The sequence below is a fragment of the Rhinichthys klamathensis genome, unplaced genomic scaffold (genome assembly GCF_029890125.1).
Source record: "Rhinichthys klamathensis goyatoka isolate OS25496 unplaced genomic scaffold, OSU_Roscu_1.1 h1tg000072l_1, whole genome shotgun sequence".
NCBI classification, from domain to species: Eukaryota; Metazoa; Chordata; class Actinopteri; order Cypriniformes; family Leuciscidae; genus Rhinichthys; species Rhinichthys klamathensis.
The window spans coordinates 419486-434052 of record NW_026606615.1 but is presented as its reverse complement, the minus strand read 5'-3'; the positions used below and the strand labels follow the sequence as shown (position 1 = coordinate 434052).

Below are 14567 nucleotides of genomic sequence, written 5' to 3'. Positions count from 1 at the left end.
GTCCTCTAACCTGCAATATGCCCTTTAAAGCGCGTGAGCAGACCATCTACAGGACAAAGTGTACGTGCGTTGTGGACCCTCCTATAGGCACACATTACTAACACGCTCTTTAAATAACAAAAATAAATAAATACTGCGCCATTGACTTTAGACCAGGTTGCCTCAAATTAGCAACGCACCAACAATGCGCCTGAACACACATAGTTTTCAGACCAGAACGCCCATGGGCGCAAATGCAGTCGCGCCTGGCTCCGCATTGCGCCGGTTGTATAATAGGGCCCTTTAAAAGTAAGTAGTGAGTAAATAGCACTTTCCATCCAATATCTTGTATTCTACTCAAAAGTTGTCTGATTGCAGAAGTAAAAAGGGTTGTGAACAATGTGGCATGTTTATGTGGGTTGACTTGTTGTTTTAGTCCCCCCCTACATTGCACAGTGTATAGCAGTTTTAACAGTAAACGCTTAAGGGATTTATATTTAAAGGGTTAACACTTACAGGTTCTCCAATGTGTTCATAGGAAGTCCCTCTCTAGCCTTTCTATAAGATCACAGAAGGAAGTTATTTGGCCATTGGACACATCACATGTTATTTCTCATTTGACAGTTTGGACAAGCCCCAGTGCATCAACAGCACTCCTGTGCCTGCCTGAGAGAGGACATCTGCGGTAATGAAGTCTATCGTGAAATTGTCTCAATCGATGGCGGTGATTAGATTTGATTTGGTGCCGCACATTCTAATGTGATTTTAATCTTGATTGTAATGCGATACACTGACTGACGATAGATTGAGTCTCCGAACGCACAACCGAACGAGCCAAAGTGACATGTGTTTTCCATTAAGACCCAATGGGCCATTATCAATGATTTTGATCCTGCTATTTTCAGATGCAGCTTTTCAGGCCATCGGGAGTGTTAATGCGTTCAGAGTTTTCATAATGCATTATGAAGCCTGCGTGGAGCGCGTTTTGTAAGTGCCAGACTAAAAAGCCTTGAATTCATTAGCGCTCTAGCTGCGCAAAACCACACAAAAGACAGACGGGCTAAACCCTGAACCACTCAATGCGCATCAGCCCTTTTCACACGAGCCATTAGCGGAGCAAAGCACTCTGTGCTCTCATAATAGATCCTGTGTTTGTGTTGCTTCAAAATGCAACATGTGATTACAGGACGATGCTGAATTTGAGTGTGTCTCGGTTCACTGCACAGGAGGAGTATCTGTCCGTGAGCATCACATAATGCAAAGAGCTTTTTGGAGCTGTGGCATAGTGGCCGAGAAAAAAACAGTTGCTGGTTCAGGCCATGAACCATTACCATTGTCAAGTCAAGTCACCCTCATTTATATAGTGCTTTATACAATACAGATTATTTCAAAGCAGCTTCACTGTAACAAATAAAATGTTGCTGCCTTACATTTTTGTACAATTAACTTGGATGTTCAATTAACTAAGTCATTTCAACTTAAATTACATGAAACTGACTTAAAAAAAACTAGTTGAATCTTGTATAACTTATAAAAAAGTTGAAAATTGCTTAACTTATTTTGATGAGTTAAAGCAATGTAAAAACATATGTGGTCATAACTCATTGATCATATTCTTTTTTTACAGTGGCAGTAATCAGTGGCGGTTCTACATTGAATTACACCCCAGGCGAGACCCCCTTTTTGTTTACATAAACATTAAAATAATAACATTAAAAATGATGACCAGATTTCAAAAGAGTGTCTTGCACCATGTTATCTACTAACATGTTGGTACAAGTTCAAATAAAGTTTTGACAAAAAAGGTTTTATAAAAAGATAAACCTCACATATTTCAGATAATTATTTTATAAAAAGAATGAGTCAAAAAAGACAAATTACTGACATTTATAAATGCACATTAGCTTATCTTTTAGTAAAATTCGGTCCGATTTTCCCGTGGTGTCTGTCGTTGCTATGCAACCATGCACTGCACTCTACACAACGACAAATGTTTAGTAGCTGATGGGTTTCCACCTCCGAAAAACGCTTGCTGTTGCTCTGCTTCAGGATTTATATACGGAGTTCAGAGAAAAACACCAGTAGTGTTTGAGTAGACCCCCATCCTTCATGTTGACTGAGCTTTCAATGTTGTTACGGAAAGGGTGAAGCTGACTAGTTAGTTCTTGTCACATGACATGCAGTGCGTTTGCAGCATTCTAGAAAGTAGAGACTTTTTCATTTTACTGCGCCTGGAAAAAATGAGCGTGTCGCTTCAATTATGAGCGCGCTTTCCGCGCGCCTACATTTGAACGAACTTGAGCGCGCAAAAGACGCGATATGTAAACGGTCCCTTGGCGAGCTACCAATCAAGCCACAAGCTGGTAGCTCGCGAGCGACGTGTTGAAGACCCCTGTGATAGATAATAGGAAACTGCTTCGCAGCGCAGAGGATTTTTTTTGAACTGCTCGTGCCGCCACCCATGTGTCATGAAAAAATGCCGCCCTAGGCGGCTGCCTAGTTCGCCCGCGCCAAAAACCACTACTGGCAGTAATAAAAAGGAAAATAACAGAATCAATGATGCGAACTTGATCAAACATGAGACAAATTTAAATTCTGCTGTGAAGCAGGTCTAAAAAAGGCATTTGTTTTGTTATTCAGCTCGTGTTGATTCAGTTCTGTTCAATAATAGAGCTATAGAGAATGTGAAGCTGACGTCACGCCGCTTTGAGGTCTTGTTTCGACGCCATATTAGGAGGATCTCGCCGCCTTTCTGCTAGTGAGTTTAAGGCAGTATTTTTGCTTCTGAATTATCAGAACTTGCTCGTTACCACTGCAAAACTCTTCACAAGGTTTGATTGTTGAAATAAATATATAAAAAATGTGTGTCTGTGTCTGTCCGCTGAATGTTACCCACAATTTCTAATTCCCCTACGTGACCATGGAAAAGTCAATATTAACAATGACAACAATAAAAACTTCAGTTGCATTTAAATGTTTCCAACAAAGAAATGGATCGACTTCTTTCAGCTTGTTGAACACGTATTTTTATTTGGACATTTCCAGCGGCTGAAGCACCAGCGAGCGCCCAGCGTGTGACTCTGTTTTCATGGTAACCAGATGCATTGTGAATTCTGAAAAACTACAGTGAAAATATCAAATTATCGTGCAATGCAATACAATAGCTTGTCTTCCCTGCAATTGATGCCATGGTGAATGTGAATATTTAATTTTAGGGCAAAAACGAAACAAAAGGTGCAGGAGTATTAATTTCGGCATCATTAGTAGCAGAGGGCGATCCTCTTAAGATGGAGGCGCCGGCCCAGCATGCAACGACGTAGCATGTGACGTAGCTTCACATTCTCTATAAGCAGCTCTACAGAAGACTTTTCTTATTCAGCTCAAGTCAGTTTAGTGTTGATTGAGTTTAATTCAAATTCGTCGATTCTTAAACTAATTCGATTCAGCTATAAAGCAGCTCTACAGAAGACAATAAGGTCATTATTCAGCTCAATTCAGTTCAAGTTTTGTTCTCATCTGATAGTGTCAGTGGAGTCAAATTATTTCATATTTTACTGAATATTCAGTGTCTTTTAAACCCCAAACTGAGCAAACAGTGACAAAGAACCCAAACTCCATTAGGTGACCGAAATGGAGAAAAAACCTTGATGAACGTCAAATGAACGTGTGATTTATGAATACAGGCTGCTGCAAGTCAGATTGTGGATTGTATTGTATTGTATCAAGCACTATATTAATAAAGGTGGCTTGACTGATATTATTCAAACACACCACACACGGCATTGAACCCTAAACATTATTCCAGGAGCATGCATAATATGTGTTTTGTGAATTGTAGTGCATTGAAAAACAGTCAGAAACTGCTAGTAAATTGAGCAAATAATTACAAATTAAACGACAAGTAACACATTGAATTAAACCTGATTTTTTTTGTTAAATAGAAGAAAAACTAATACAATTTCTAGTCTACTAATCTTTGTTTTATTTACAACTTCAAAAACTCACTAGCTAAGTTTTCATCCAAAGTTGTGAATTTAACTTGTGCACAAAATCGGAATATTGCATAAAACATTTGCTAATAAAGCACGGTTTTCCATCCCATGTATTAAAAAAGAGCAAAATCATAATTTCCTGGGAAACTAGCACAAAATATGACAAAAATGATGCAATAAACACTGTCATGTTATCAGATGTGTGGTGTTTGGGAACGCAATCGTGTGAGACAGTTCTGGGAGCTAATTATACCAAACCATTTTGATGACAGACTTTCGCTCAGGCATTTCAGAACAACCAAACCAACATTTGAGATGCTGTGCAATGAAATTGGTCCGCTGGTTAGTCCAGTTATCAATGTTGAGGCAAAGTCATAGCCAGTGTATAAAAGACTTGTATAAATGTGTCTGCTATGCTAGCAAACTCATTTCGATATCTCTTTTTTAGATTATTTTTATTGATCAGATGCTGTTTTGTTATCATATTCTGTGTAACAGGGGTTGTTTCAGTATGTATTTTTTTCCATCTGGCAGACGGCGTTTAGTTAAACGAGTTTGTCTCAGGTGAGTGGAGCATGTCATTGCTCGGCCTGTGATCAATTATGATAAAGGATGACAACAGCTACGTGATTTATACTGTTATTAAACAGCGCAGTCAATGAATCTGCACAGCCAGTGCAATCAGAGACAAAGTATAAATGTTGTGCATGTGACTTAAACACAATATATCCCAAACATATGTAACGCAGAGCATGCTGTGAACAAATTGAAGAGTTCTTAGGAAGGATTTATGGCCTGAGAAACCCCAGAATGCTGTGTTGCAGCTTAAATGAGTGATAGCTTCATTAAGAGCTCGTATGAATCACCCTCTCCCCCACACATCTAGTCTATCCTCACATTCTCAGTCCCTTTGTTTCTATCTTCCGTCAATATCGCTGGTGTAGCGGGCCCGGCTAATGCGGAGTATGGCAGGATGGAGGCAGTTTAGAGCCCACCGCTGTGCTTCATCCCACGGCAGGTCTGATTTATGAGCCAGGTGGCTTTGCTTGTCTCTCTGGAGCTGAAGACGGGGATGCTGTCTAACACCCCATCCTGGAGAGACAGACAGCGTCTGTCTGGAACTGAACCGCATTGAGAGGCTAGCCGGGTGAATCTCACCAAACCTGGCAGGAACAATCTCATTCTACACTGAACAAAATTATAAACGCAACACTTTTGTTTTTTTGCCCCCATTTTTCATGAGCTGAACTCAAAAATCGAAGACTTTTTCTACATACACAAAAGGCCTATTTCTCTCAAATATTGTTCACAAATCTGTCTAAATCTGTGTTAGTGAGCACTTCTCCTTTGCCGAGATAATCCATCTAGCTCACAGGTGTGGAATATCAAGATTAGACAGGATGATTATTGCACAGGTGTGCCTTAGGCTGGCCACAATAAAATGTGCAGTTTTTACTGTATTAGGGACTTAAATACCTTTACATTTAAACATTTAATTATTACAACATTTATTATTAAAAATACATTTTTGTAATCAAAAGATTACAAAAATCACAAGCTTTTTTTTTTAGTGTCTAATAATGCTGCAAATACCAGTAAATTGACGAGCACAAACCTTAGTAAATCGCATTGCATGATTAATTTAAAATCTGTCCCTTAATATTTATCAATTTTGTTTGAGTCCGAAACAAGGACTGGTGGGACGTTGTCCTGCTCCACTTCACAAACGATGACTTGAAGGAAAATATTAGAATGACACAAGTCCCTTTATTCAACAACAACAGCTCGTTCCACGCGTCATACGTCAGTGCGCCATTTCTACGTCTTTGCACGTGCGCAGTACTTTACAGTTTCGGTTTCAATTCGATACGAATTAAATTTGAATCAGATTTGGCCAATTCATTCCGATTGACGTGGTTACATGTGACTTTTTATCCGGACTGTGCCACCAGTCTGGTTACAATCAGAGACTATTTATATAGAGACATGCCACTTCAATCAATTCACATCAATCCTTAATACAACTATATAGGGAAAACCCGTAACGCCAAAGATGGTGGTTGTATGCACACGTCCCGCCCCTCCCGCTGGAAAGCCAATCGTCTGCTTTTAACAGTCAAGCCGGGAAACATTTAAGCCTATCGTCTGGTTCCACTGACGCATGCACACAGTTGAGGTTTGCGACAGCGCAAAATACGTTACTGTTCGAAAAGGCGGCAGATTTGATATGCAGTGTATGTGTGAGTTGTGTAAATATCAGACATCAGAAGTCTCCCGCAGATTGATAGCGGCTCTCGATGCCCGCAAATTAGTTCAAATCTCCCGGAATCTAGAGCGAGCGAGCAAGAGCTCGCACATACTGTGCTTCAAACTGTGTAGAGTGCGCACGACAGAGGGAGAGAACCCTTGCGCATGCGTAGTAAAAGTATAACCTGTGGGGAAAAAGGCGTTTTAAACCTTATTTTGGGGCAAAGTCATCAAACTTTTTCAGCGATTTTTATCATAATTTACTGCTGTTTCTATACATGCAGTTTTTATGTCCCAGTGACCAGTGAAACTGCAGTTCTGACTCTCTGCCCATTCATTTAGATAGGAGCCTGGTCTTGTTAGTCCGAAATAGCTGCCCGGAGGCGTTGCCAAGATGGCGGCCGAGTGGCATGACTTGGCTAAAAGGACTTTGTTACAATCGAATGATTAGGGTCCGTGTAAACGCTACTGTTGTTGGGTGGATGAAGACTGTGATATTTTGGCTACAGACATTTGTCCTCTCACATGAGACGGAAGATTATAGTTTGATTATGGGAGCTGTTGTGTTGTGAAATAAAAAGTCTGGTGTAAACTTCATTATGGATATAGATTATTATGGAATAGAGGAGAGGAAATCACCTCTTTCTGTTATGTTTAGATAAACATTTGCCATAAACTGCTTTGAAATGCAACACTGGTGATCGCCCTGTCACATCAAGAGAATTTATAATGCTATATACAGGATTATTCATGGCACCTTTTGTAATGCATTTCACAACTTCACTTTTCTTTCTCTCTTGTCTGTGTCTGTTTTTCTTGCTTTCTTTCCTCACCATGCTCATAAGTTTTAAGTGTAAATATCAATACAAATAATCAGTAAAATGGAAATAAACTCAGAAGGTCCTACAAAATATCATATGAGCTCTTTTATTAATTTCATTATACATAATGAATATGCATAATGTATAAGTTCATGCATTCCATGGGAATTGAACTCATGACCCTGGAGTTGCTATCGCCACTGCTCTACTGTAATTTCTATTCATTTTCTATGAAGTTTGCATAACTTCGTAGCAAAATTTTGGACATGCCTAGAACATTTCTAGAAATGAATGTTAAGTAAACATCAAAAATGTATAAAATAAGTATTATAATAAATGCAAAATGATTTTGTGCAATGTGTGGGGTGTGTTGACAATGTGTTGACAATGAAAATGATTTAATAATTTAAAGTAGTTGTTTTTTTACTACAAAGAATTGTGCCACTTATGGAGTGGTTTGGCTGGAGTGCCAGTTTCTCTCCCACGCTGTTTGTTTTCTTTGTCTCAAATCCAAAGCTCAAATCACAGAACCTTGTGGGAATTTTAAATGGGTTTCATTGTGATCATTTTGGCAGTGTTGAGAGTGAACACGAGTCAGAGAAATCTGATTTGACCCTGTCTGCTTCCTTAACACACAAACCTTGTCTTACTGTATCAATTTGTCAGGAGACAAACAATGGAAAATGTTTGTCTTTGTTTAATTTTGTTCATTGTTTAATTTTTCATCCCCATGTGATAACTTGCTCTGCCTCCTACACAACTTTCCTTTTTCAACTGACGTCACCTAGTCAATTTGAGACACCATTCACAACCCGAAACACTTCTGTAATCTGACACATTTTCCAAGTGAAACAGGAAAGATCTTCTTTTTTTTATCGATCAGGAATTGGTTGGATCGTGGGAAATGTGTATGATAATCATTTTGGGAAAGGTGTATTTTCGATGTCTATTTCACAGGGTTCTCAATTGAAGATGACCTACTGTACAACCAAAGAATTTGTAAATCAGTCTGAAGCTAATAAGGTTTTTTAATTATTTTGTCATTGAAATCATTGAATTGAAGTTCATAGAGTTAATTACACCCTGATGCTTTGTCACAGTCTCCACACATTATTAGTTACAGTAATGCACTGTTGATGTATGCCTGAGGTGCTGTGTTGCTAATTTGCAGTCTCATCACTCCATACATGCAGAGTGTCTAACCAGATCCTGGTAGACTGTAATTAGTCACTAGCTCTAGCACACTTTATAGATTGATTGTGTGCAATTAGCTGAGACAATGTGGACCCCTTCTTATTGATTCGGGTAGTAGCTTGCAATCTGTCATCTGAACGTCGTCGGCATGTGCGATGGATTCATGCGATGTGTCCTAAATGCTTGGGTGCCGGGCTTCGTTTCCAGTAAAAATCTCAAGAGTGGTCAGTTCAATGACTGTTCTTTTCCTTAAATTGATTTTCTTCCTGCAGGTGAATAAAAAACAACGCTACTTGAGAAACTTCCTCTGAAGAAATAAAGGGCAAAGTGAACATCTTTAAATGCATAATAGAAGTATTTTTTGTTTTTCAAAAGCCAGAATTTCAGCACAGCAGACCAAAATAGATGATATTGCTGAGAAGTGACTGCTAAACTATAATTGTGCACAAAATATGCAGCAAAAAATAATATTGTTTTTCTCTCTACCAGACCCTCCTGTTGTGGATCCAGTCCTGCTGGATGTCCGTTCTCAAACGTCCTCGACAGTCACTCTCCGCTGTGTGGTTCTCAAGTCCAATCCAAACCGAATAGCCAACGCCCGCTGGTACCGTAATGCGATGCCCATCCGAACCCCTCCGGTGGACCCTCAAAGTGTCCCTCAGCTCCGGTTCAAACTAGACAACTCTAATAATGGCACTTACGAGTGCAGAGTGAGCAATGGAGTCGGTACCTCAACCTGCACCTTCAATGTGTCTGGTGAGTTGTAAAAAAATGATCTTTATGAGGGTTTCAGGACTGTTTACATGCTGTATCTTAAAGGCACACTGTGGAATTTTTGGCCACTAGGGTGCGCTCGACCTGTAATTTTCACGTCTAGTGCCCCTAGTGGCCACAAGCGCCGCAGCATTGTCGCAAAAGTCAACAAACAGTCAACCGGTCAACCTCCCGTGTCTTTATGTGTGTGCAGACGGCATTTGATTTGTATGTTGGAGAAAGTTAATCGATTCACTACTGACCAAAATAATAATATAAATATAAGATTAATAATATAAATCCTATAAAGAAAACAAATTGAATAAAAGTAGCATACGCAGAAAACAATGTCTGATCAGGTAAGTCGCATTGACAAGGGTTGCCCAATCCTGCTCCTGCCGATCGTCTGTCCTGCACAGTTCATCTCCAACCCTAATCAAACACACCTGAAGCAAACAATTAACGTCTTCAGGATCTCTTTGCAATGGGTTGGAGATGAAATCGAGTAGTCGGGAAATCGTGTAACAAAACTGATATAACTCACTACATATTTCCGTTATTTGTAGTCTTCAGTTTGTTTTTCCTTTTACACAAATACAAACATATATGAGCTGAAAGGAAAAAAAAACATTTACATTTGTATACGGCAGTATGTTGTGACTTATATCAGTTTTGTTACACGAATTCGCAGTAAATATTACATATATACACTTTTATGCCGATGTTTATTTTAAACTCTCCCTTTTTCTTTTTTTGGTCTCCTCTGACAAAATCTTCGCTTTCTTCGCTTTCTTCCGAGTAGCTGTTGATTCAGCCATGACGACAACATACAGACGCCGGCAATCAAACGCGAGTTGAGCTCTCACGTTAGAATTTGAGGAAGTTGGGGTGGTGGGGGAAGTGACGTATGCCGTAAAGCGGTCGAATTTTGTAGTTCTTTTTGTGCTCGGGTTCCTACCCGAAACCCGAAGTTACATAGTGCTAGTAAAAGCGATACAGACACCTTCAGGCTTCGGCAGACGTGTCATTCAACCTATTGTAAGTCGATGTACCATCTCAATGGGTTTTGGTAATATATTATAAAGGTTGAAAAGTTCCACAGTGTGCCTTTAAGGAAAAAAAAACCCCATTAAATTAAAATATAGATGAGCATTATTTGGTATAATTGATCATCAATTTTTCCTTGTAGCCTAATAGTCTTGAAATGCTTTGACTAGTCTTACAAGTTAGTCAGCTAATCTAATTTAAGTCAGTGACATAAAAAGGTAGATTGATCTAATTTGAATCTGAAAAGTAAGACTGATTACTCATTGGTTAACTGCTTAAGACACCCCACCAGTTTGGCCAAGTTGGTCTACTAACCCTATTCTGGTTAACTATGATGGTTCACTCAGCTGCTAGCCGAGATCAACTACTTAGAAATGTGGAGTTTGATTCATGTCAGTGAATCAGATCTTTTGAATACTTTCAGGGAACCGATTAAAAAAAAAAACCTATTCAGTGCTCACTTGAAATCATCATGTAGTCTGTTAAAGTCCCCTTGTAATCAATAATTTATCCCTTAAAACTCATCTTTGATCACCAAAATGACATATTTAAAAGTTTTTTCCTTGACAAAAAAAAATCTTCATGCCTTAAAAAAGCTTGAATGTAACTCTACACCCTTGCCTCATTATACCTCTATGAATATGCAAATTATCCCCGCCTCCACTCACTCGCGCCAGTTCCACTCGTTGACGATCACACATTGGCCTGATTGGTTACAAGGTAGACGTCAGAAACACCAGCGATTTTTAAACCGCGTTTTTGAGTCTGTCTTTAGTTAACTGCAATTTTTAAGGAGAAAATACTCAACAATGGTGTTGACCTATGAATTTGCACATAATTTGTCTTAAAGCATATTAAAAACACCACATAGACATATAAACAACATTAAAAGCTTGTTTTTCACCAAGCTTTGTATTAATAAGGGTGTTCATTGTAATTTTGTGCATCTGAGTTCAGTTCAGTTTAGTTGTTGACTCGGTTCTAGCTAATTGACTCATCTGCTCGGATTGATTCATGAAAGAATCATTCAGACAGGTTTTGGCACTAGCAATGCCAAGGTCAAGGATTCGAATCCCAGGGAAAGCAAGAACCTTGCTTTGGATGAATCCGTCTGCCAAATGCATAAGTGGAAATGTAAACGATTCACTTATCTGACTCAGAAGAACGATTTGTTCATGAATCACCCATCACTACAGCTTGCCTAAAACATTCTTGGACAAACTAAAGACCATTAATGACCAGCTTTGACCAAGTAAACCATATGAAATGGTTATCATCAAGCTGGTTTAAATAGATACTTCATCTGGGATTACATGATTGGCTCTGCTTGCTTTCCTTGGAAATGAGTTGCATTAAAATAAAAATGAGCATATTTTTTATGTTAAAATAAAAAATAAAAAAAACATCCGTGACTCACTCCTTAAAGTTGAGTTGCCAGCTAATATGCTGATGATGTAGGAATCAGCCAAGAAAGGCCAGACGGTGATGTGGCACTATTCAGTACACCTCCAAAAGGCCCAGGTGTTTCTGTCCTCTCTGTGGGGGAAAGAAAATTGGCTGCTGTCTTGCAGACTCGAAAGGTTTTTCCTTCTCAGTAGGGCCTTATCTTTAGCCTTGCCAACACATCATGACAGCTGAGCGGTGCTAATGCTATCAGCTTGTTCTATCTTCACACTCTAATACAGTATGACTGCTCTTATAGGCCTAGCTTCTATGCAACATGCAGATTTGATAATATTGTAGATGGATTTGTGTTGCAACATTTAGCATGCAATTGTTCTTATTCTGATTATTATGAAAGAATTTCTTTTTTTTTATAGAATAGAAGTGTGTTTTTTATTTTGCAAGTACAAAGAAAAACAGAGAGGCAGGGCAACAAACAACCTGGACACCTGGTTTCCATCCAAGTATTAACCAATACTAAACAATATCCTCTATGCAATAGGGAAAAAAACAAAACAAATACAATGCACAATTCTTTTTTATTGTGAAAGAAATTTCAATGGAAGCTTGTTTCCACCACTAAATATAAAATAAAAAAGGTAATTGCGACTTTTTATCACACAATTCTAACTTTTTTTCCCTCACAATTCCAAGTTAACATCTCGTAATTCTGACTTTTTTTCCTCAGAATTGCAAGTATATATATATCGCAATTTTGACTTTATAACACGAAATAGCAGATTTATAACTCGCAACTCTGAATTACGAGATGTAAAAATGGAATTATGAGAAAAAAAGTCAGAGTTACAAGATGTAAACTCGCAATTGAGAGAGGTTGTGAGATAAAAAGTCGCAATTATCTTATAAATTGTTTTAAAAACCACTGATATTTCAATTGACAGTAAGATGGTATGATCCTTTTAAAGTATTTGACTAATTAGTCATTTTGGTTTGATTGCTCTTTTAGCTCAGCCGTATAATGCAGAATTTTACTACGACACTCCAAACCCCATTCGCACCTTGAAGAACAACTATTCCTACATCTTACAGTGGACACAGAGAGAGCCCGGCGCTGTGGACAAAATCATCGGCTACTGGATCAGTCTCCAACAGGTAACCCAAACACAAACACTGGAAGCTTAATATTTACTGCCTCTTTCATTCTTTCTTTCTTTCCTTCTTTCTTTCTCTCTCTGTGTTGACTCGGTGGGAGGTGGATGAGTAGAATAAGTGTGTTTGTAATAGGAGTCAGGGGAATAGTGTGCTCTATGTAGGGAGCAGACAGCGGATCGATCACTGCTTGTACTGCATTAAAGAGACTCTCAGAACCCCACTGGCCCAACATAAGAACACACAAGCAGCCTGATTGGGTCTGTATTTCATCCCTGCTGGAAAAAAAAACAGGTCATACACCCTATTGTGGTCAAGTCTATCTAATAAACAACAAGCTTGGATTAAAATACAGTGTTGTTAGAGGCCACACTGAGGTTACGTTTCTGCTCTAACAGTGTCATTGATGTAGTAAATTGGCCTTTAGGGTTGATCTCGCAGGCCACTTTGGACACAAATATTGGTGTTATGCGAATTGAAGTTGCATATTTATAGCATGCGTGAACCTATTGTGTAGTTCTCCTCAACAGAGCTGAATCTGTCCTCATTGTGTCCATCGGACTCGACTTTGCCAGATGGGATTGGATGCTCATGTATAGCTAATTTTATTTCACACCCATACAGCAATAATTCACATGGTTCTTGCCTTTTGACCCTCATCCCTGAGTCAGCAGTGTGAGGCCGCATGAATAACTGCTTTGTATGTACATCGTACATGAGTCTGGATAGTTTGCAAAAAAAATGAAAATATGTCCCAGTTTCCAATGTTAGGCTCACTGACTGGAAAGATACTTTTGGTTGCAGAAGGAAAGCTGTTTTGTGTGTTTCTTGCTCATTTACAGATACTTTTTATTTGAGATTTAGTTTCAGAAAATCAGCTTGCAGCGTCATTCTCTAGTTGAAAAATGAGTTTTCAACTATATTTTTGCATATGACACCTACAAGTGCTGTCATCTTAAATGTTTTTGTCATCCACAGCACTGTCGAATGCGCCAAGCCAAGCTTATAGAGATACGACACAAACTTATTTAGCTGTTCATACTACAAAAAAATCCTTAATCACTTTTTTTGCTTACTTTTCTAGTTTTGCCCTTTAACAAGATACATTGATTTTAGAAGTATAACTTGAGAAGCTATTAAAACCTGTTCTCATATAGACTGTATCTTGAATATAAGGTTGTTGTTTTTTTACTTCACTGGCAGATATTTTGACTTGTTTTTATCTTGTTTATTCTTAACACAAGAGAAAACATCTGAGAGTGCAGGAAAACACAACACACCTGTGTTAAAGATGCATTGTCTGAGAACAAGCCATAATATCTTATGCAGTGTTACTTCTCAAGTAAACATATCTTGTTTTAAGCCGAAAACAAGTCAAAGCAGTTTTATGCTGCCTTTAAGATACAGTACTTCCTTTTGGCCAAAGTTCAGACTTTGAATTCGGTTCTAAAAATTATACACTGGTTCCCTTAAAGTTCACACTGTCATTTTTAACACTGAACCTAAAGATAAAAAAAAAAAAGGCTTTTATGACGTACTGTATATTACCGAACATCCAAAACAATGCTGTGTGCTGGACCAAATGCGCTTGTTGTATGAGTGTAGCCTACACACAATGCTATTTTCTAGGGCTGTGAAACGATTAATCGCATCCAAAATAAAAGTTTGTGTTTACATAATATGTGTGAACTGTATAATTATTTTGTATGTATGAATACACACACATGCATGTATATATTTAAGAAAAATGTGTTATTTATATATAAAATATTTTAGGGCTGTCAGTTAAACGCGTTATTAACGGCGTTAATTTTTTTATCGCGCGATTAACAGTCTTTTTGGCCTAGCAAACTTTGTAGTTTTTTTCACATGCTTTTGCAACAGGACGCGGCATGCGCGGCGCTGCGCTATGAAACCCATTCATTTCAATGGCTTGCGCCGCGCAAGGACGTTTTGAAAGCGCAAGCGGATCTAGCTAGAC

General features: G+C 38.6%; 1 protein-coding gene across 1 annotated transcript in view; it reads left to right on the top strand.

Annotated features, from left to right (window-relative positions):
* The window catches only part of LOC130085056 (MAM domain-containing glycosylphosphatidylinositol anchor protein 1), a 245484-nt gene that overhangs the window by 176574 nt on the left and 54343 nt on the right, over positions 1–14567 (top strand). The window contains exons 10-11 of the mRNA XM_056250613.1: positions 8723–8989; positions 12444–12589. Coding sequence (XP_056106588.1) covers positions 8723–8989; positions 12444–12589 — 413 coding nt within the window. The remainder of the gene's footprint in view (positions 1–8722; positions 8990–12443; positions 12590–14567) is intronic.